The following is a 24,659-nucleotide window of genomic DNA, read 5'->3' on the forward strand; positions in this document are numbered from 1 at the left end:
GATTTTGGATCGAATCGGTCCAAATTGACCACGATCTGAACTCGACCCGATGTATGATCGGATCTAAGTGGTCCTACTCGATCCGCACCGATCCAGGCATTTGGTTCGGTTCCAATCGAGTCGGATCCACCAAATCGGGTCGGATTCGCCGGATCGGGTCGAATTCTGCCCAGCTCTACCCCTAGGCATTATTGTTAAAGCGGATATGGCTCCCAACTATCGGTAGGATGGGAGCAGATTAGGTGAGACCCCGGGGTTAGGTGGGACCCCTGATTGTGAGACCCACTGTGATGTATGTGACTACATCCACGCCGTCCATCCGTATTGAAACCTCTTTTGAGTGCATGATCCAAAAAATGAAGCAATTCCAAATCCCAAATGGACCATAGTATAGGAAATAGTGGTGATTGACCATTAAAACTTTTTGTGAGCCACGAAAGCTTAGGATCAAGATGATATTTGTGTGGCCTCTTCATCTAGGTGTTTGTAACCTTATCAACAGGTTGGATAGCAAATAAACATTCTGATGGAATCCATGAAGTTTTTAATGGTGGAGATTCAATCACTATCGTTTCTTGTGGTGTGGTTCACCTATGATTTGACTCAGCTTCATATTTGGGGTCATGACCTAAAATAAGTTTTTTAAATGGTTGGACGGTGTGGATTTAAGGCACAAACATCACTGTGAGCCCACAGTCAGGGGTTTTACCCACCTCGATGGATCTGGAGTCTCACCTAATCCGCTCCTGGTGGGATACTATCCTGACTGCCCATCACTCCATCAGACGACTTCCAACTAGTGTTTTATCATACCAGCTACTGTCTAGGGTTGAACCGTTGTGTCGGCTTTTGGACCCGGCCCACTTTAGGCCAACCGACCCAATTCAGTTTTCAACAGTATTTTTGTTGTATATAATGCATTGTGGGGCATACGTAGTGAACGAACCAGATCTTTCACAAAAGTGGGTAGCCAGGCTCAAGCTCGAGCCACACCCAGGCTTGGGATGGGTATATTTCAGGCTGAGCTTGGGCTCGTTTCTTTCGGCCTCTCCCATTCCCAGGCTGGGCAAAGGCCCGTGTTTTATCTTACAACAAAAAAAAAAAAAAAAGGTTGTTGTCAAAGTTGAAATGCCCTGACTTGATGATCCAAACCATTGATCCAACGGGCCCATTAAAACCTCTCATGAAACGTTCCTAATTTCATATTTAAACCAATGGCCTCGAAGTAGATATATGGCCAGCAAAAGAAATTCAACATAGGTCCATATTGAATCGAGAAGGGCCAATGATTGGATGGGCACTAAGCCATGGTCCATCCATTTGGTGGGGGTCACCAAACCACATGACTCATTTGTACAAACCCAGATGTCCCCAGGACGCTAAAACCATCATTTACGCCCTGTAATGAACTATGTAATCCCGTACCATATGTAAATTGCACTCAGTGGGCCTGAGACAATCAGGGCTTGGTCCATCCTAAGTGGGCCTGAGGCATTGAAAAATGGCTCCTCTTGTCCAAGAAGCCAGACCCATAAACCCCTTTGCTAAGCCCACACGCCTATTAAGATCAGCCCGTCCATGCAGGCACACGTGTTACGTATCCAATCTTTCCTTCAGCTGGGGCACAATGGTTATAACTTGTGTTTGCTTTCTGGTTTGCTTTTGGTCATGTATGGTGCGTGCGGGCTTGCCAAAACCAATTATGCGGCTCAATTCAAACCGAACAACTTAACCCCAAGCATTGATATGGGCAAATACGTCCAATTAGATCATATATAACTGAGACTTGAGAAGATCGATCACCCATTAAGCCAATCGCAAAATAGGTACAAGGTAACAAGCAATAGTTGTAGGGTGAGGTTTTTCCTCCGAATATAGGTTACAATTTGCCTTTCGTACTAAAGGACTTCAATATACCGGTGCAATCCGACAAAAATGAATACGTACAACCGGTCACAAGGAAAAACTACAATAAACCTTTCCAAAAGAACTACTTGTTTTAGAAATGATAATAGTCTAGTGTATGAACGTGGACTTAGATTACAACTAATCATTATGGTTGTTGATGTAGTTTCCGGCTCACCCCTTCTAACACTCGAACACTTGCACAAGAAGAGGACAAAGGAGACCCTGGCTAGTTCAGGGAACCCTCCGATGCCTAAGTCAGGCCTGGAATCTGGGTCTAATAATATTGAATGGGTTTAGGGGTGAGAGATTTGAGTGGACTCGTGTGTACCTTTCACCGTAGATGGATCCTCTATTTATAGAGTGGCGTGATCCCGTGGCTTCAAGATCTTTCCTTGGAGGGGATTGATCGTTATCTTAGAAGATCCAGAGATCTTCGATTTCCTAGATTTCCGGAATCAGAGTTTATCTTTCGAGGATCTTGGAAGAAGATCTTTGACATCGAGCCAACTTCTTAGCTCGACTTTAGACGTCGGACGGAAACAACAGATGGGGCTCGGCCGACTGTCGACAGATCTTGGGGTATCGGTATGTTCAGACGGCTTACGCTGGCCGATTCTCTAATCGTCGATTGATGGTGAATTATGGATGGTTGACCCTTGATCAATGTGGGTATGGTCGATCCATAATCAACCTATCACCGACTAATGGCCGACCTAGAGGATAGGTCGGACTGGAGTAGGGCCAAGGTCTGGTTGGCCTATGTCCGGTTTATAACCGATCCAAGAACTGAGTCGGTATGTGTCACGCCCCAAACTCGGAAACATGGCCCATGGAATTCCCGATTGTCGAATCCGACGCCGACAGCCTACGTAGTACCCCATTTTTGGCTTCCGGCACTCATATGCCATATTCCGATCCTGGGACCCTACAATGAGGATTTTCAGTATGAAATTTTTTGTAAATGAGCATAACCATAAGCATAACCAAGTTACAAAACAACATCACCACATATTTACTATATCAAAAACTTTGAGCACAATGAAGAAAGGGAAATACAAGATGATCAAAAAGCTTCAAAAGGGTCTGACGCGCGCTCCTGCCTCAGCGCTACTGCGATCCAACGTCACTTGCACGCAACGGTCATGCATAAGCTTACAAAAGCTTATAGGGTGTGTGTGTGTGTGTGCGTAATGCATGTACCAAGCATACAATATCAGAGTAAGTGAAAATGTCGATAAGTCCATGAATGCTATCAGCCACACCAGGGCCATGCGATGCAAGGCCTACGTAGCCAAATGTCATATGCAAGATGCAACGCAAGTATGTCAGTCCTCATATCAAGTACATATATCAGTACAGTTCTTCTCTAAGATATCACCGGGGTCTAGTACACTCCACATTGGTTGCCGCCTCCCTAGCCGCACAGCCCAGTGAGTGGAAGAAACCACACTATCCGCCTGACCAGTAGTCTGCTAATACCTACTCAGCTCATCGATAGCGGACCTATTTGTGAGCTGGTCAAACTCAGCCTAGCTTATAACCCTCTCACTTGGGCGGATAAGGTCACACTCCCTTTCAACCGACCACGACGCAGTGGGAGACGCGGCCTACTAGTATTCGGCACTCATGCGCTCATGTATCCACTCGGTCTAGACGTTGGAGCATCTCCTGATACCAAAAAGGTTCTGGAACTTTTACCCAAGGACATCCTATGTGCCCACAGTGCTAGAACCAAATATTTTCAGTATCCAAATATGACCATCCACGATATACCTGTGGAGGTCACAATCCTGATGTCGCTAGAGCGTATAGTGATCATGTCATACAAATGCGGGGTGCATGAATAATACCATCCAATCATACATCAAACTGGCGCGTACTGCGCAATCATATGGGGCACTCCGTCTCCCAAGGAGTCCCATGAACAACTCAACTCAATGGTATAAGCTATGATCAACCATTCCTCATAACAAGCATACAAATGATGTGTATGTGCATGTATCATGATGTAATACTAAGTATGTTTTTAGTGTGTCTTACTAGACTAACTAACAAGATTATTAAATGTTACAGCCAATAACCAGTCTTAACTGGTATATCACATACAAGGAGTAGGTGCAGAATGATACACCCCATTAAGCATGAAGCAGTCTTTATGGTACGGCCCATGTTATACTATCATAACATATTCAAGGTACTAATGTATTGTGTATCCTAAGGCGGGGTCCACTGAAAGGACGGTGGATCTAACCCATGAATCAAGATAAACTTCAACAGTGGATATACCACATATTCTTCTGTTTACGGCAAGAGGTGATTCTTATGACTACACAACAAGGTAGGTCTCAAGGCTTGGGTTACTACCAATCATGTGGCAAGCATTATCATCAATGGGGGGACCAGTGGTTTGGGTTAGCCCACTGGGTAAGGGTGGAAGTGGGCTTAACAATGGGCCCTAGGGAGGTTTACAACGGTGGTCATTTAACCACTATTATCTCCTAACACGCGGTCCATTTGGGATAGAAGTCGGAATCACAACGGGGCCCTCGCGCCTTACACTAATTTGGAAAAGTGGATAGATGGCATGTATAGAACATACATCAATGCAGGCCTCACGAGGCATCCCATAATTGGGCGTATAACACATACATCATGGTGAGCCTCTCAAGACCATGGGGCCCACGGCCCTAAAAATGGATGAATGGTGTGTATGTCACACATATATTATGGTGGGCCTCATCATGTGGGCCTTATATACAGCACAATGGGCCTCATCATATGGGCCTGCACTTCACAATGGGCCTCACGATGGGCCTGTACATCAGTGGACCTCAATGTAGCTTGTGGGTCCCACATACAGCAGGTGGGCCCTACACGTAATGATGGGACCCACCAGACGAACGGCCTGGATATACAACACATACACCATAGTGGATCCCACCGTCCCGCGCATTGAACGGTGAGATATAACACATCATGGTGGGCCCACCCTCCCATCTGGACGGTGGAGCTGAAAGACATACATCAGATGGCCCCACACGTCCAGATGGACGGACGGTGTGAATAAAACACTAGCATCAGGGGGGGCCCACACAAATGGACAGTGGATAATACATATACATCAGGTGGTCCCATGTGCTGGATACAGCACGTCATTAGGTGGGTCCCACGTGTGGATGGTATACTCCACCTAAGATTTGAATCTGCTTCATTCACATCCCCGTGGCCTGGGAGGCCTGGATGGACGATGTGGATAAAACACTAACATCATGGTGGGGTCCACCGTCAGATGGACAGTGAGGATAAAACTCATATATCACAGTGGAGTCCCCACACAGATGGACGGTTAGGATGAAACATGTACCTCATGATCAGTCCCACAGAACTTGCTGACGTCAATACAGCAGCTATATAACTCATGGGACCCACCGTCCCTACACTGGACGGTGGATGCAACACATACATCAGTGGTGCCACGTGGATGGGCCACCGAGGTTTGGATCAAGCTGCAATTTGTATTTTGCCTTCGTCCAGGCCTGTTGGACGGTCTAGTGTCCAGCAGGTCCTGGCCCATTCGGCCCACCCTAATCAGGGCCATGCCAACTGGACGAATGGTGGATACAATACATCATGGTGGGGTCCACGCCAGCATGGCCCACCCGTTTAAACAAGTTGATACTTGTGTTTTCCCTTCAAACATGCTTGCCCGAAAACAGGCAGCAAGGTGGGCTCACAGTGAACAGTGGAGCTATCCCACGATCTGTGGGAAACCTTATCCCCACAGCAAAGATCAAGGCCTAGATGGCCATTACAAGATGGATAACAAATAAACATCATGTTGGGGTCCATGGAGAATGGACCCCTCATGTAATAAACATATGAATCATGGTGGGCCATTGGCCACACCTTGGGTCCAAAACGAGATCCCCACCATTGACCGGTAGGCCCCACTTGTCCCATGGATCAAAATAAAGATCTACCCTCTCAATCACTCACCCATTGTCCTCTTTTTTAGCTCCTTGAAATCCTTGGCTCCTAAGCTCACTCTTTGATGAAGGATGATGAAGATTGAAGGGTTGGATGGTGGGATTTGGTGGTAGGAAAGTGGGCCTTGATCTTGGGTTCTTTCTCTCCTTAGAATTTTCTCTCCTTAGTTACTTGAAAATTGTAGAGAATGAGATGGGATGGAGTGAAATAGGAGAAGAGTGGTGTGTGTAAGAAGGATGGGTTGAGAGGGATGGGTTTGTAAGAGAAGTGACATGAGAGGTATGGGTGTGTAAGAGAAATGTTGACTTTGGGGATGACTTGTGTAAGAGAGAGATGGGTTGTGTAAGAGAAGTGACATGAAAGGTATAGGTGTGATGGGTTAAGTGATGGGTTGTGTACTTGACTATGATATAAAAGGATGAGTAAAGATTCTTTTGAATCTCTCAGAATTTACAAAGCGCAGTGTTTCCTCGAGATATACGCGGGCCCACAACTCCTGGCCTGGGTAGTCACGGCGTTGAAACCGTGGCGACGGCGCAGTCACTAGGGTACAAGTCTCGGGTTAAGTCAACTCAGATCTTCGGGATGTGACTTAGGGTCACGCGCAATTGCTGTGTACAGGTCGCGGGTTGTGGGAATTCGACGGAGAGAATCGCGGGAGTCTAAGGAATGGTACGATTTAGGATATGCGCCTTAAAGCTTTCCCTTCCTAATAAAAATTTCATTCTCGAAATTTACAATATCACGCAACTAGACATAACTCATAAGGGAAGAGAAAACATAGCATCATATATAATCAAAGACAACATACAACATACAATCAATTATCGAAGAGATGGGGATAGTGCTCGCAAATCTCAGCTTCGCGCTCCCAAGATGCTTCATCTACGCTACGATGACCCCACTGCACCTTCGTCAAGGGAATGACCTTAGTCCGGAAGACCTACTCCTTTCGATCAAGGATACGAACTGTCTACTCAATGTAAGAAGTGTCATCACGAACCTCCAACGGCTACCAATCAATAATAAGAATGATATCTGACCCACACTTCCTCAACATAGAGATATGAAAAATGTTATAGACGCCAGACAACTGAGATGGCAAGGGAAGCCGATAAGCCACGGCGCCAATGCACCCAGTGATCTCGAAAGGTCCAATGAATCTCGAGGCAAGCTTGCCCTTCGCTCCAAAATGAACCACACTCTTCATGAGTGAGACCTTGAGATATACATGGTCCCCGATGGCAAACTCCAAGGGACGGCACCGACAATCAGCAAAACTCTTCTGCCGGCTCTGAGATGTGCGCATCCTTTGTCTGATGATATCGATGACCTCAGATGTCTACTGCACAAGCTCGGGACCTAAGAGACGCTGCTCTCCAACCTCGGTCCAACAACTCAGATATCTGCATGGTCTGTATATAATGCCTCTAAAGGAGTCATGCCAATAGTCGCCTGATAGCTATTTTTATACGCGAACTTAGCCAATCGCAGGTACTCATCCCAGCTACCCGAGAAGTCAATCACGTAAGCCTAAAGCATATACTCAAGGAGCTGGTTGACCCTCTTGATCTGCTCATCGGCCTGTGGATGATACACGATGCTAAGCTACAAAACAGACCCCATCGCTTTCTGGAAGCTCCTCCAAAACTAAGACGTGAACCTCGGGTCTCGGTGAGAAACGATCAAAACCGGAACGCCGTGCAGTCTCACAATCTCCTCGATAAATATCATCGCAAGCCAGTCCAAAAGTCAGGTCATACGAATCGCAAGAAAATGTACCGACTTCATCAGATGATCGACAATAACCCAGATGGCATCGTGACCGCGCTGAGTCCTCGGCAAACTCATGATAAAATCGATGGATACATGCTCCCACTTCCACAATGGGACGCTCAATGGCTGCAATAGAGGGTCTCTGATGATCGGCCTTGACATGCTGGCACGTGTCACACTCGGCCATAAAACTGGTAATCTGGCACTTCATCCCTGCCCAAAAATACTGCCTCTTTATGTCGCGGTACATCTTCGTGGAGCTCGGGTGGATCATAAATCTCGATCGGTATGCCTCGATCATCAGATCTCTGCACAACTCTGGAATGTCCGGGACACACAATCGGCCTCTAAAACGAAGTCCACCATCGGAACCAATTTGCCAATCTGCCTGCTCCTCAGATGCGGCCTCTGCTCGGTAACCTTGTAACGACAAGTATGCCTGCTGAGCCTCAATCCTCTTGCGACAAGAGAGGGTTGAATCGACAGGCTCGATAACTGAATGATAGTAAACTGCAAACCAAACTCGAAGTCGTACTCTGCTATATCCTCAAGCATCCTCCACTCCTGGACCATCATATGTGCCACCAGGCCCCTTGCTGACGGCTAAAAGCATCCGCCACCATGTTCTCCTTATCAGGGTGGTATTGAAGATCAAAATCATAGTCCTTCAGGAGCTCCATCCAATGCCTCTGCCGCATATTCAACTCTGACTGTGAGAAGAAATACTTCAAGCCCTTGTGGTCAGAGAAGAGCTCGAACCTAACCCCATAAAGATAGTGCCTCCACACCTTCAGTGCGAAGACAACTGCAGCCAACTCTAGATCATGCGTGGGGTAGATCTGCTTATGGACCTTGAGCTGGTGAGACGCAAAGGCCACCGGTTTTCTATACTGCATCATGACAACACCCAAACCAATATGCAAAGCATTAGTAAACCACGAATCCATCACTCCCAGAGGGAAGAATGAGGACTGGTGCAGACGTCAGACGGTCCTTTAGTTCTTTGAATGGCTGCTCATATGTGTTTCTCCAAACGAACTTAGCGCCCTTCTGGGTCAACCTGGTTAACAAGGCTGCAATACGGGAGAATCCTTAAATGAAATGTCGGTAGTAGCCCGCCAAACTAAGGAAACTACGGATCTCAGACACGTTCTTGGGCTAGCCCCACTGACGCACAACATCAATCTTTAAGGGGTCCACTGCGACGCCTTGCCTCGTCACCATGTGACTGAGGAACTTCACCTCCTCTTTCCAGAACTCACAATTCTCCAACTTCGCATAAAACTGGTGTGCATGGAGGGTCTGCAACTCTGCAAGGTAATCTCCAAATGCCGCTCATGCTCCTCACGGGTCCTTGAATATATCAGAATATCGTCGATGAACACCACAACAAACTGATCGAGATACAGATGGAAGACCTCGTTCATCAACTGCATGAATACCATGGGCGAATTCGTCAGTCTGAAGGACATGACCTAGAACTCAAAATGACCATAGCGTGTCTTGAATACTGTCTTCGGGATATCCTCCTCTCGAACCCGAACCTGATGATAACCGTACCGCAAGTCTATCTTCGAAAAGAACTGCACCTCCTGTAACTGATCAAACCAAATCATCGATCCTCGGGAGCGGGTACTTGTTCTTGATCGTGACCTTGTTGAGCTCGCGGTAATCCACGCAAAGCCTCAACGAGTCATTCTTCTTCTTCACGAAGAGTACCGGCACTCCACACGGCGAACTGCTCGGATGGATAAAGCCCAGCTCGTGCAACTCGTCCAACTACTTCTGCAGTTCTCGCAACTCCGGCAGTGTCATATGATGCGGGGCCTTTGAAATAGGCGTGGTACCGAGCACGAGGTCAATCTGAAACTCCGTGTGCCAGCGAGGTGGTAAATCCGGAATCTCCTGGAACACATCGAGAAAATCATAGACGACCAGCAGCTGGTCGATACTCAAAGCAACGAGCTCTTCAATAGCACACGACAACAGGCAAGAAATCTGCTCTCCTCTGGGCTTGGCAACAAACTGGAACTACGGCACGCCGAGTATACAGAACGTGACTGTCCTCGTGGAGCAGTCCAATATGGCATGATACTCGGTGAGTTAATCCATACCTAGGATGACATCAAACTTGGACATATGCAACACAAACAGATCAGCAAGCAAAAAGATATCCCCAGCCAGAATGGGGCAAGACGAGCAAAATCGACCTAACACAGCAGTCTTTCCCAAGGGCATCAATACCAACAAACCCTCACGAGCAGACTCAAACGGTAAACTGGTTGATCGGTAGAAATCCTTAGCCACAAAGGAATACGATGTACCAGAATCAAATAATACATGTGCTATGCATGTAGAAACAAGGAAGTACCCTCGACGACCCCTCCTGATGACTAAGGGTCCTGCTGGGGGACATAAAATCTAGCATGGGGCTGATGGGGAGGTGCATGTCCCCTTTGAGATCTCTACTACTACTGCTGCAGTTGTGGTAGCCTGATCTGCTTCCTATGCTACTGTAGGAGAGGTCTTGGAGGCTGGTGTTGCGTTCGCTGCTGCTGTTGTGGGGGCTGCTGCCGCTGCGGATGGGGACACTGGTGCTTACAATGTCTTGTCCTATCGCATCCAAAACAAGCACCTAGGAATGGCCCCGGAGGTGGTGTTAGGGGTGCCACTAGTGCTCGGGATGATGGGCAAGTCATGCAACGCTGTTGTGGACGATGCTGTTGCTGTTGGGAGCTACTGGAGGGCACCTTCCTCTTCCGGTCTCCTCTCTAGTCACGGGCCCTCTGCGAATCGGCCTAATTCGCCTCATAGACCTGGGCCCTCTGCACAATCTGCTCAAATATCGGAAGCATATGTCTAACCACGCAGCTCCTGAGGCCAGAGCGCAAGTCATTCTCAAAACAGCGGGCCTTTTGCCCCTCATCATCAATAAGGCATGTCGCAAATCTCGAAAGTGTGATGAAATGTGCCTCATACTGGGACACTGTCATGTCCCTCTGCACAAGAGTCTCAAACTCAAGTGCACACTGCTACTGCTCAGACGTGGTTTGGGAAGAACTTCTGATTAAACAGGTCTACAAAGTCCTCCCAGGTCCACTCAAAATTGACTCCTGCTGCTCGGGCGACTAATGTCCACCAGTGCTCAGCCTCGCCCTAGAGAAGAAATATAGCTAACGGGACCTGCTGCTAGGTGGTACATTTCATCGTATCAAAAATCTTCTCCACCTCGGAGCGTCATCTCTCTGTTGCAGTCAGGTCTGGCTCGCCCTGGAAAAGCGGGGGATCAAGCTGTCGAAAGTCTCGAAGAATGGCGCTCATGCGCTCCTACTCTGCTTGGGCTGGCGTAATAGCGGGCCGCCTGCCCTGCCCCTGAAGGATAGTGGTCATACCCTGCTGCATCTGTTGAAGCTGATCTACACTCACAGGCATTATTGGGGCTACGCTAGACTCAAACGGGGGAGCGAGAGTAGCTCAGGTCGCTCTCCTAGGTGGCATCTCCTACAGGAAGGAACAAGGGGCATATCATCCTTGAGAACCCTCGAAGGCACACACGTTAAGGGTCTATAACAGAAAATTGCTAAGTTATTCAGACTCGGGACCTATTCATTCTAAGTTCATAGCAGATATGTATTGTAATCTTCAGGTATTCCTAATTTATGCTCTGATATCAACTTTCGTCACGCCCCAAACTCAGAAATCGAGCTCACAGAATTCCTGATCGCCGAATCCGGCGCCGACAGCCTCCATAGTACCCCATTCTTGGCTCCCGGTACCCATATGCCAGATTCCGATCCTGGGACCCTACAATGAGGATTTTCAGTAAGAAATTCTTTGTAAAGGAGCATAACCAAGTCACAAAACAACATCACCACATATCCACTATATCAAAAACTTTGAGTACAATGAGGAAAGGGAAATATCAGATGATCAAAAAGCTCCAAAAGGGTCTGACACGCCCTCCTGCCTCAACGCTGCTGTGATCCAACGCCACCTACACGTAATGGTCGTGCACAAGCTTACAAAAGCTTAGAGGGTGTGTGCATACCTGCGCAATGCATGTACCAAACATACAATATCAGAGTAAGCGGAAATGCTGGTAAGTCCATGAATGCTATCAGCCACACCAAGGCTATGTGATGTAAGGCTTACGTAGCCAAATGTCATATATAAGATGTAACGCAAGCATGCCAGTCCTCATATCAAGTACATATATCAGTACAGTTCCTCTCTGGGATATCACCAGGGTCTAGTACATTCCACACTGGTTGTCTCCTCCCTAGCTGCACAGTCCAGCGAGTGGAAGAGACCACAATATCTGCCTGACTAGAAGTCTGCCAATACCTACCCGGCTCGTCGATAATAGACACATTTGTGAGCTGGTTAAACTCAGCCTATCTTATAACCCCCTCACTCGGGCGGATAAGGTCACACCCCATTCCAACCGACCACGACGCAATGGGAGACATGGCCTACTGGCAATCGGTTTATGCGTTGGAGCATCTCCTAGTACCAAAAAGGTTCTGGGACTTTTACGCAAAGAAATCCTATGTGCCCACAGTGTTAGAACCAAATATTTCTAGTATCCAAATCTGACCATCCACAATATGCCTGTGGAGGTCACAGCCCTGATGTCGCTAGGGGCGTATAGTGATCATGTTACACAAATTCGAGATGCATGAATAATACCATCCAGTCATACATCAGACCAGCGTGTATCGCGCGATCATGTGAGGCACTCCGTCTCCTAGGGAGTCCCATGAACAACTCAGTCCAATGGTATAAACTATGATCAATCATTCCTCATAACAAGCATACAGATAATGTGTATGGGCATGTATCATGATGTAATACTAAGCATGTTTTCACTGTGTCCTACTAGACTAAGTAAACTAGCATGATTATCAGATGTAGCAGCCAATAGCCGGTCTTAACCGGTATATCACATACAAGGAGTAGGAGCGGAACAATACGCCCCATTAGGCATGAAGCAGTCTTTATGGTACGGCCCATGTTAGATTATCATAACCTATTCAAGGTACTAATGTATCGTTCATCCTAAGGCAAGGTCCATTGAAAGGATGGTGGATCTAACCCACGAATCAAGATAAACTTCAACAATGGATATACCACATATTCTTCCGTTTACGGCAAGAGGTGATTCTTATGACTACACAACAAGGTAGGTCCCAAGGTTTGGGTTACTACCAATCATGTGTGAAGCATCATCATCAATGGGGGCCCAGCGGTTTAGGTTAACCCAATGGGTGTTACTAACATAAGTGGGGGCCCAATGGTTTGGGTTAGTCCACTAGGTAAGGGTGGAAGTGGGCTTAACAATGGGCCCTAGGGAGGTTTACAACAGTGGACATTTAACCACTATTGTCTCCTAACGCGCAGTCCATTTGGGATAGAAGTCGGAATCACAACGGGGCCCTTGGCCCTTACACTAATTTGGAAAAATGGATGGACAGCGTGTATAGTACATACATCAATGCAGGCCTCACGAGGTAGCCCATAATTGGGCATATAACACATACATCATGGTGAGCCTCTCAAGACAATGGGGCCCATGGCCCTGAAAATGGATGAATGGTGTGTATGTCACACATATATTATGGTGGGCCTCATCACGTGGACCTTATATACATCACAATGGGCCTCATCATATGGGCCTGCACTTCACAATGGGCCTCATGGTGGGCCTATACATCAGTGGGCCTCAAGGTGGGCCTCACATGCAGCTGGTGGGTCCCACATACAGCAGGTGGGCCCTGCACGTCATGATGGGCCCCACCAGACGGATAGCCAGGATATACAACGCATACACCACGGTGGATCCCACCATCCCGTGCATTGGACGGTGAGGATATAACACATCATGGTGGGCCCACCCTCCCATCTGGACGGTGGAGCTGAAACACATACATCAGATGGCCCCACACGTCCAGATGGACGGATGGTGTGAATAAAATACTAGCATCAGGGGGGGCCCACACAGATGGATGGTGGGTAATACACATACATCAGGTGGTCCCACGTGCTGGATACAGCACGTCATTAGGTGGGTCCCACATGTGGACAGTATACTCCACCTGAGATTTGAATCTGCTTCATTCCCAAGCCCATGGCCTGGGAGGCCTGGATGGACGGTGTGGATAAAACACTGACATCATGGTGGGGTCCACCGTCAGATGGACGATGAGGATAAAACTCATATATCACGGTGGCATCCCCACACAGATGGACGGTTAGGATGAAACACATACCGTATGATCAAACCCACAGAACTTGCTGACGTCAATATAGCAGCTATATAACTCGTGGGACCCACCGTCCCTACACTGGATGGTGGATGCAACACATACATCAGTGGTGCCACGTGGATGGGCCACCAAGGTTTGGATCTAGCTGCTATTTGTATTTTGCCTTCGTCCAGGCCTGCTGGATAGTCAGGTGTCCAACAGGTCCTGGCCCATCCGGCCCACCCTAATCAGGGTCACACCAGCTGGATGGATGGTGGATATAATACATCATGGTGGGGTCCACGCCAGCATGGCCCACCCGTTTAAACAAGCTGACACTTGTGTTTTCCCTTTAAACATGCATGCTCGAAAACAGGCAGCAAGGTGGGCTCACGGTGGACAACGGTGTTGTCCCACGATCTGGACAGCGTGGATCTCATATATTCATCAATGGCGGGCCATCAAACCAGGGAAAAAGAGAGAGAGAGAGAGAGAGAGAGAGAGAGAGAGAGAGATGGCGTGCGATGGAGGGCTCCGCCACTATGAGCCCTCCTAGGATTACAATACATGCATCAAATGGATGTTCCAAAATAGGTGGGCCTCAAATCAGAAAAAATCAGGTGGGAAACCTTATCCCCACCACAAAGATCAAGGCCTAGATGGCCATTACAAGATGGATAACAAATAAACATCATGGTGGGGTCCATGGAGAATGGACCCCTCATGGAATAAACATATGAATCATGGTGGGCCATTGGCCACACCTTGTGTCCAAAATGAGATCCCTACCTTTGACCGGTAGGCCTCATTTATCCCATGGATCAAAATAAAGATCTACCCTATCAATCACCCACCTATGGTCCTCTTCTTTAGCTCCTTGGAATCCTTGGCTCCTAAGCTCACTCTTTGATGGAGGATGATGAAGATTGAAGGGTTGGATGGTGGGATTTGGTGGTAGGAAAGTGGGCCTTAATCTTGTATTCTTTGTCTTCTTAGAATTTTCTCTCCTTAGTTGCTTGGAAATGGTAGAAAATGAGATGGGATGGAGTGAAATGAGAGCGGAGTGTGTGTGTAAGAAGGATGGGATGAGAGGGATGGGTGTGTAAGAGAAGTGACATGAGAGGTATGGGTGTATAAGAAAAATGTTGACTTTAGGGATGACTTGTGTAAGAGAGGAATGAGTTGTGTAAGAGAAGTGACATGAGAGCTATGGGTTTGATGGATTGAGTGATGGGCTATGTACTTGACTAGTGATGTGAAAGGATGGGTAGAGATTCTTTGGAATCTCTCGAAATTTGCAAAGCACGGTATTTCCTTGAGATATACGTGAGCCCATAACTCCTGGCCTGGGTATCGCATCGATGCACAATTGGCAGCGACGGCGCGGTCGCTAGGGTATAAGTCTCGGGTTAAGTCAACTTAGATCTACGCGATGCGACTTAAGATCGCACACAATTGCTGTCTACAGGTTGCAGGTTGCCGGAATTCGATGGGGAGGATCACGGGAGTTTAAGGAACGGTACGGTCTAGGATACGGGCCTTACAGTATGAGTGACCTCTGAGGGACCCTTTGAGTGTCCATAAAGGTGTATAAGCCTCCTTGGAGATCTCGCCTCATGGCTCTAGACATGTAGGCCTCGGTCAGGCTCAGCGCCTGGTGAATTCGGGTCATGTCTTTCTTTTCAGCTTTCTGGATGTGTGGACCTCGGTCAGGCTTGGCGCTTGGTGAATCTGGGTCATGTCTCTCATTTCGGCTTTCTGGACATGTGGACCTCAGTCAGGCTCGGCACCTGATGAATCCGGGCCATGTTAGTAGAGTTGGTCCATTCCCTAAGCCGACTTACCGACTTGTCATATTTTTCTCCCAACAATGGCCAATGATTACTACTACTAGATCATCACTACTCCTAAGATAGAGCTAAGTTATGATAAGGCAAAATAAACTTGATTGGTTTGTTTGATTGGTGTAAGACATCTTGCTTTGCTAACTTTCTTACTATTTATGGATTTCTGTTATAACTTCTTTTAGGGCGTGATGTTTCTCTTCTTTATTTCCATGATTATAGTAAGTTATGTGTTGCTACATTAGTATTCTAGATTATTTCTTTTCTTATTGCCACGTGTCCCTTTAACTATTCCTTTGGCTTGACCGCTTTCTGCCTTTTAGATTTCTTAGATGTGTCAATAGATGACATGTATCATCTAGATCAACGCTAGCTCTAATTTTGTGAAAAGTGCTCTAAGTATCTCTAAAGATCTTTCACATGTTATTTCCTTCCATGCAAAATGACACATGTCCTTTTCTAATTAGTTAGTTTAGAAATGGTCAGAAATACGGTACAACAACTTATATCCTAAAAAATTAACCCGTTTTACTCAGTTAGGCTAACGTTTACAAAATAAACATATGGCTGAAATCTTGTTGCAACCATGCACTTGTTTTCTACAGAGTGGCTCACCTAAAGTGTGAAATTGCCTATTATTTATGTGAAAATGTTTAAAAGCTTGGCCAACCTGATGATAGGGTTCGATTTCTTATGCACGTCATATTGGCTAGTGATATTGCATGTGGATGGGCAAGCGTCACTAGACTTAACAAGCTTCATACTTCCCATGGGTAGTTAACTTTGATACTCTCAGGTACAATGGTTGATACACTAAATTGTAAAAATCTAAACTGCAAAAATCAATCCATTGGATTTTAACTGTCCAATAAACATCCACCGATCCAATAGTTTAGTGATAAAATAAGTGTATTTTTGGACGTGTATAACTTTAAACTGAACAAAATATGTTGGACAGTTTAATTTTAGTTAATGATATACCACATGTACGACTCTCATTGCTCCATATCCTCGTGTTGAGGATCACATAATCCTCCTCGATCTTGATTTTCCTTTTTGGCAATTCAGGATCCCTAACATGTATGGCCACATATGGAAAGTTGTTCCCATGATAGCAAGCAGCCCTCTTGGATATTTGAAGGGACTATGATATAATAATTCAGGTAAAGAATTGATCCTGATCATTGATTTATTGACACGTTGAGCTACACATAAATAAGGTATGAACCATTCATTCAGTGTAATTTTCTTAATTCGTCTCTTCTAATAATAAAAGCCAAGTCGTCATATCTTTAAATGTGTTCCCCACAAACTCTCTCAACGTATGGGTGGGACTATAAAGATGGAAAAAATATGAACTATTTCAATGGGACTAATTTCAAACCAAAATAATATAGCAGAATACTTGTTAGTATGGGAATTAAAATTTTCAGATTTTCTTACCGCAATGTAACCATCCCAAATTTCATTTGTAGCAATGATCATTTTCTCATCAGAGCCCCATCCAAAACCACTCACATTCAGTATATCTTTGATTGCCCAATACAACCTTTTTTAAAGTACATAAATGGTTGGAAATGTTGTGATTTTCCTAGAGAATTTCACATATATCATGGATCTCCATGACTATCGTCTTGTAAGCTTTTGGTTTAAAACCAATATCATTTTACACCAAGATTCACTTGCTCCACCAATGCATTAACTAGGGCATTGTCCATTAGATTGATCTATTGAATTCGATTTTATTTTTTTTTTACTTCCATACTTCTTTAGAGTCAACTTCGTTTGCCTTATAGGTGATGAGCCTTTGTATGAGGGAGATGGACTTTTCTTTATTGGTGTAACGAATTTTCGATTTGCTGATGTTGAGCTCTTACTTGGTGATGTTGCACCCTTTGCAGGCAACGGCCTTTCATGCTTACGACTGAATACCTTCAAACTACTGTTGAGTGTCAAATATTGCATATTTTCCCCTACTATATCTTAGTTTTATGAACATGATACTGCTTAATGGTATATTTTATACATGCTTGTATTGCAAGGTGAATCTGAGAGCTTAGATTGAAAAGAATGTTAAAAGCATGGATTTGATGCTCAAGAATCACCAAAGCAAAGGATGAATCTTAGGAGACCAAGATTAAAGAATTCACATGCCAAAGATCTAAGAAAACCAAGTGAAGAATGAAGAAAATCGAAAATTTGAAGTGAATGTGCGTAATTCTCGACTAGTCGAAGCTATGGCTCGACCAATCCTGGCTCTGGCTCGACTAATCGAAGAAACTTCGACTCGAATTCCAACAACATTATTTTTTAAATTCGCGCAATCCTCGACTCGTCGAAGCTTGCCTTCGACTCATCAAAGATCTCCTTCGACTCGTCCAAGGCTACGCAGATAGCACACGGACTGCGTAAATTTGAGGCGGTTCCAAGGTCAGTTTGTGAATTTTCAAGGTTAGTTCGCAAGAGGGTGTATCACAACTATAAATAAGAGTTCCTAGGATGTTCCTAGGCATCTTCTAAGGTTTAAGGAGTGGAGCAAAAGGGTAGAGAGCCGTCACCAAGAGTTTTTCTTCTTCTTCCTTAGTTTGTTTTTATGTTCATTTTTAAGAGTTCTTAGTTCAATCATGTCTATGGTTAGCTAAACCTCTTAGATAGGGCTAAGAGGTGAAGCTTGTGACGTGTTTGAGATGTTTGTTTTGCTTTGATTTATGTTTTTATTAAACCTCATGGATTCTAGTTCTTTATTAAGGAATATTTTTAGTTTTTAATGGTTTGTTGTGACAAATTACAATAGATCTGCAATTGCTTTGAATATCTTCTTTTCCTGATTTGATATTATGAAATTAGTAAGACTCGTTGTTCACCATCGTCCCTTGGGCATGGTAGGGTGATGGAATCCTTCCTAATCTTCACAATTCTCCTATGATTGGTTGTGGGATTGGTATATCCTGTTGTTGGCCATTGTCTCATGGGCATGATTAGATGATGGAATCACTTCCAATCCTCACAACTCTCATCGGTTGAGATTAGATTCATGAGAAGTTCAAAGATTCAATTATCTCTCTTTTCCAATTGGATAGGATAAGACTCCAACTCCAGTTGGATTTCTTGAATCAAGCAAGGTAGCATCCTAAGAAGCTACAAGTGGATCCTTGGCACCCTATTTCCTTTTAATTGATAGTTTTCACCTTAATCACAATTATTCACTTTATTCTAGATTTCTCTTCTTCTAGTTCTGATTTTAGTTACTTTCATAATACACACGAGATTAGTCTCTGTGGATTTGACCTCGGTCTTATCGAGATTATTACTACATCGCGACCCTACACTTGGGGTTGTGAACAAGTTTTTGGCGCCATTGTCGAGGACTAACGATTGTGTTTTTCTGAGATTAATTAGTTTTAGAATTAGGTTAAGATTAGGATTTATTTACTTTCTATTTTTAAGTTGGATTTTTTCTAAATTATTTTTAGAAACTAACTTATCTTTTTGTTTCTAGGTTAGGAATTTTTTTATTTTTTTTTATAAAAAAAACTAACTTGTTTTTCTGTTTTGCAGGATCTCAATATAGAAACTTCTAATTTGGTAACTTCTTTCTAATTCTCTCTCTTTCTTTTCTAGAACTATTATTTGTTTTAGAATTCTTTTTTTTTTAGGATTAAGTTAGATTTTGAAATTGAGGGCCGAGAGTGTTTCATGCCCAAGTGGGTATGTGACAACACTCTACGCTTCTTGAGTGAAGGAGGATTAGTCGAGGGGTTATCTATCTATCATAGGATTAGACACCATTTGAGATCCCCAGAGTCAATTGAAGTGATGGCTACAAATCAACCTGTAAATCCTCCTCAACCTCGAGTTAAGAAAATTCATGATAAAAATGAGGTGTATCAAGCACCTCTTCCTTGTACTTTACGAGACTATTTACAGCTGGTAGGGGTGAGTATACCTTCATGCATGATTTTTTCAGAAAATAAGGGACATATGGATATTAAGCCATGGGTGATCTAACTTCTTTCAAAACTACATGAACTTGAATTTGAAAATCTATATTTACACTTAAAAGAATTTGATGAGATCATAGCCACTTTATATTTTCCGAATGTGTCTGAGGACATGATCAGGTTGAAACTCCTTTACTTCTCTTTGAAAGAGAAAGCTAAGACATGGTTGCATTCACTACGTCATCGATCTATTGGTAGATGTAACAACATAACAAGGGAGTTCATAAAGAAATTCTTCCCGTACCATAAAACAAACACTCTCAGGAAGTCAATTATGAACTTTGCCCAAAAGGAAGATGAAACACTCTTCCAATGTTGGAAGCGGTTCAAGGATCTTGTCAGTTCATGCCCCCAACACGGTTTTGAAACGTGGCGCATCACAAACTTCTTCTATGATGGACTGACATCTTCCATGCGCCAATTGGCCGAGACAATGTGCAATGGCATAAAGAAATTCTTCCCATACCATAAAACACCCTCAGGAAGTCAATCATAAACTTTATCCAAAAGGAAGATGAAACACTCTTCCAATGTTGGGAGCGGTTCAAGAATCTTGTCAGTTCATGCCCCCAACATGGTTTTGAAACGTGACGCATCACAAACTTCTTCAATGATGAACTGACATCTTTCATGCGTCAATTGGCTGAGACAATGTGCAATGGGGAATTCATGAATAAAAATGTCAATGATGTGTGGAACTATTTGGACAGACTTGCTGAAAACGCACAATCATGTGACATCTCCCAAAATCTAGCACCACTTCTAAGCCTACTCAATCAAAGGAGAGGGGCCGAATATATTTTCTAAAAGAAGATGATGATATAAATGCTAAAGTGGCTAATCTCATAAGGAAATTCGAGGTGATGGAACTAAAGAAGGATAAGGCTAAGGAAATTGTTTGCGGTATTTGTACTTGCAACATTCACACAATTGAATATTGTCCGACAATACCTGTTTTTCAAGAGGTACTGAATGAGCAATCTAATGCCGTAAATAATTACCAAAGACCTTTCAGTGGATCCACTTCGAATACATACAATCCTAGTTGGAAAAATCATTCAAACTTCAATTAGAGGAATGAATACTCCCTCTGTCTCTTCCTATCTCAAGATTGGTGAACGAACGGGATCTTGCCTCTTCTTCTAGCTATCGCCATTGCTTTTATCCCAATCAATGGACGGCTTGAGATTAGCCAATGGGAATCCATTTCCTAACTTAGGCTTGGACCCAAATTGGGTTGGCTTGGACATGGATTTGATTTCCTGATATTCGAAACCCTCTCCATCGTTTCTGCCTCTCCCTATGTATCATCACTAAATTTGCATAGATTCGTTCTTCGATTCTATTAGCGTGCCCAGTAAGTTTCCTAATAAATGTGCACGATAATTGTAACCACATTACGTATAACGATTCATAATTTCAAAGCATGTGTTGCGGAACGCAGCGCTGAAAGGAAATTAAGTGAAGATGTCTTTAGGTGCAACCAAAACTTGTGTGGGCCATGAGAGGTTTTTAATGGTCGATTGCCACTGTTGCCCTTATCATGGTCCACGTTTGATTTGGATCTGCATCAGTTTTGGGATGATGCCATAGAATGAGTTTTCAAAGCGGATGGACGGTGTGAATATATAATACACATACATCACAGTGGGCCCATCACCCACTGGGCCCATCCACGTCGAGCTAATTAGGTCCCAGCCCGGCAGAGAGGGAGCCAGGCCAGGTACGGCAGGTCGTCACCCTTGCATCTTTCCTCTTCTTCTCCACACCTAAAACCGACACAAGAAAAGCAAACCTCTGGAAGTGTGGTAATGGCTCCTGCATCGAACAAGGGCATTTCCGTCCCGATTCTATTGACAGCCTTTGCAGCTTCATCAGCCCTTATCTTCTTCTTCCTCCTTCCTTCTCTCTCCTCCATTTGCTCTTCACCTTCCCAACCTATACAGCGAAGCTCGGTATACAGCAGTCCCAATCCCATCTCTCCAACCCCAGAAGACATCTCCTGGCTCAAATCCCAGCTCCAGATCAACCGCCTCCCCGACCCTCCTTCATCTCCTGAAGCCTGGCATTCTCTCCGCAAAGGCATCAATCCCCGCACCCGTGCCCAACAGCTCGATGACTTCAAAAGGTGCATACACCGTAATCTCTATATATATCTCCCAGCAATCCTTTTTTTTTTTTCCTTCTCCCCTCTTTTGAAGAAGTTAAGATGATTAAATGCATCTCTTGGATGAAAATCTTTTAATTGTTCCAGTGTTCAAGAATTCTCAGTTTGTGTAAAGTGGGGTGCATGATCCAGGCCATTGATCTGATGGGCCATGCCACCGGAAACTCCAAGATCTGGAGGTCAAAGCAAAACATTACTGTTTTTGGCTCTTTTTTCTTTTTCTCAGTTGAATGTAGACCTCTTGCTTCTTCTGTTGCTTTTCTTAGCTGTATATGTGCGGGTCACCAGCTGCCCCGTCAAGGATCGGTGGTGTGGTGGATCAGATCAACGGTCTGGATCGCTGGATCATGGACCACACTTGTACAAACTTAGAACCTGTGGGAGCTGTGCTGTTGCTTCTCAGCCTTTTCCTTGGTTTCAAATTCAAAAGGCGTCTCTCACTATGAAAATGAAAACATGTTTCGTTCTTGTTTGAAAATTCTCAAATGTTTTTCTGTTTGTGTGTGGATGCTCCATTCAACTGAATTGTGATTCATTCACACATTCTAGAGGAAATGACCTAAAAAGGGTGGCACCATTTTAATTCATGGTGACAAACAAACATCTGAATTCCATTCCGTGGGCTTCAATTTGGATATGAAATTATAGTAGTTGCAATTTGGGTGCTATTCCCTCATTGAAAATGAAGTGGGCTACACCCACTTTGGCCATTTACTCTCCATTGCATTGAATTATTACAAGTCAAATCAATTGAATATCCAAACACCTCCGCCTTAAATCTGTTTCTCGATCTCAGATTCATGGGCTTTTGTCACTATGAACACCTACTTGAATATTTTTCATAGTCTTAGCCATTTTATTTTTCATACTTATTTCAGATTCAAAGGCATTTCACATTATGAAGACCCAGATGAAGCCAACAACCACACTGGTCTCCCATGCCCTGGCGAATTATTGATCGAGGAGCACCACAGCAACTACGGTGAACCTTGGGCCGGTGGCCGCGATGTCTTTGAATTCCTTGCTAGCTCTTCCCGCATCTCCCCTGATGCCCACGTCCTCGAGATTGGCTGTGGGACCCTCCGTGTGGGGCTGCACTTCATCCGCTACCTTAACCCTGGAAGATTCCACTGTTTGGAGCGTGATGATCTTTCTCTGATGGCTGCATTACGGTATGAGCTCCCTTCTCAGGGGCTCCTGAACAAGCGGCCTATGATTGTCAAAGGTGAGGACATGGATTTCAGTAGGTTTGGACCTGACGTTATGTATGATTTGATCTATGCAAGTGCAGTTTTTCTTCACATGCCGGATAAGCTTGTTTGGGTTGGGATGGAGAGGCTGACGAAGAGATTGAGGCCTTATGAGGGTCGGATTTTTGTTTCACATAATATAAAGTTCTGTTCGCGATTGGGAGGAGATGAGTGCACAAAGCGGCTGTCGAGTCTTGGGCTCGAGAATGTGGGGAAAAAGACACATGATAGTTTGTTGTTCAATCATTACGAGATTTGGTTCGAGTTTAGGCGGTCAAAGGTGTAGGAGTTTAGTGGTTTATATGTATTCTTCATTATATTCTTCATTATCAGATCAGTTGTGATCAGGAGCTGAAGAATTGCTTCTAGGTGGTTGGGCGTCATCTCTCAGTGCTTTATTTACATCTTTGGAGATTGAATTTTGCAATGTATAACGGTGAAGAGATGAGATGGGCGAACAATGCAGATCTGAGGTCTTGATTGGTTGGTTGCTCTGAATTTGGGATCAGGTTGGGCCCCACTTTGTAATTCTTATTTAATGGATTTTTTGAGAATTTCTTCAAATTTGTAATTTTGGTTCGGAGAGTTGACTGAGTTGAAAGGTGAGGGAGCTCTACATCTATGTCAACAGTTTCTTGCCAGATTGAATAACTTGTTTCTACATGCATGCTTCCTTTTTGGTCATGGTCGATGCACACTGATGAATGGTGCAAGTTAAATTAGCAAGAGAAAAGGAAAAGATAAATCAACCATACTGGTCTCGGGAAGACTGAATTCACATACCGTTGATTGAATCCTCATTATGAATATAATCTAACATGGAAGATAGGTTGTTATGTTAGTTTATTGCACTGTTTATCTTTAAATATTTCTATTCTATAGGTGCTTATGAATATTAATTGTAGCTTTAGATTCAACAGCAGTTTTGAGAACACTTGTGTATGTTACTTTCCATGTCCAAATAAAAATGATGAACAAATCACCTGAAATTCCATTGGCTTTAGTATTGTATGAAATTGAAATTTGGTGAAGGAAATCCACCTCGTTTCATGAGCCACTTTAGTATTGTATGAAAGCAGAATTTGGTGGAGGAAATCCATCTCATTTCATGAGCTACTGAAAGCTATCTCATTTCTCCTCTATTGAGTAACATAAGGTCTCCATAGATCCTTCAAGCGCTGAGATCTACATCATCACAATTTGTTTTCATCACCTAGTCAAGTGATGTAGATGAAAATCTCTCTGCAAGAGTTCCGTGCAAAAACTCTTAAAACTAAAATTCATATGTATAATCAATAATAACAATAATAATAAAACTAGGATTCTAGCCCATGTCGACTAAATTGCCAAACCTTCTTATGTTTTACTTCCTGAACTACACTGTCCCGATCACTATTTTTACCAACCCAAATTTTGGTTCTATATTCTTAGTGTTGATTAATTTTTTTTGTAATTTTATATCTTTAATGTAGAGATTTATA

At 44.3% G+C, this 24,659-nt stretch overlaps 1 protein-coding gene and 2 non-coding genes across 3 annotated transcripts; 1 reads left to right on the forward strand and 2 right to left on the reverse strand.

Moving 5' to 3' along the window:
• Positions 1-20,017: 20,017 nt before the first annotated feature.
• Positions 20,018-20,124, reverse strand: LOC131226421 (small nucleolar RNA R71). Its single transcript, XR_009161807.1, has one exon. It is a non-coding gene; the product is annotated as a small nucleolar RNA R71 (small nucleolar RNA).
• Positions 20,125-20,235: 111 nt separating this feature from the next.
• LOC131226373 (small nucleolar RNA R71) lies at positions 20,236-20,342 on the reverse strand. Its single transcript, XR_009161762.1, has one exon. It is a non-coding gene; the product is annotated as a small nucleolar RNA R71 (small nucleolar RNA).
• Positions 20,343-21,447: 1,105 nt separating this feature from the next.
• LOC131225504 (uncharacterized) lies at positions 21,448-23,839 on the forward strand. The gene is made up of 2 exons (XM_058221041.1): positions 21,448-21,889; positions 22,807-23,839. The coding sequence occupies exons 1-2, from the start codon at positions 21,573-21,575 to the stop codon at positions 23,462-23,464; spliced, it is 975 nt and encodes a 324-aa protein (XP_058077024.1). The 5' UTR covers positions 21,448-21,572; the 3' UTR covers positions 23,465-23,839.
• The last annotated feature ends 820 nt before the right edge of the window (positions 23,840-24,659 follow it).

Source organism: Magnolia sinica, chromosome 14 (genome assembly GCF_029962835.1).
Source record: "Magnolia sinica isolate HGM2019 chromosome 14, MsV1, whole genome shotgun sequence".
Taxonomy (NCBI): domain Eukaryota; kingdom Viridiplantae; phylum Streptophyta; class Magnoliopsida; order Magnoliales; family Magnoliaceae; genus Magnolia; species Magnolia sinica.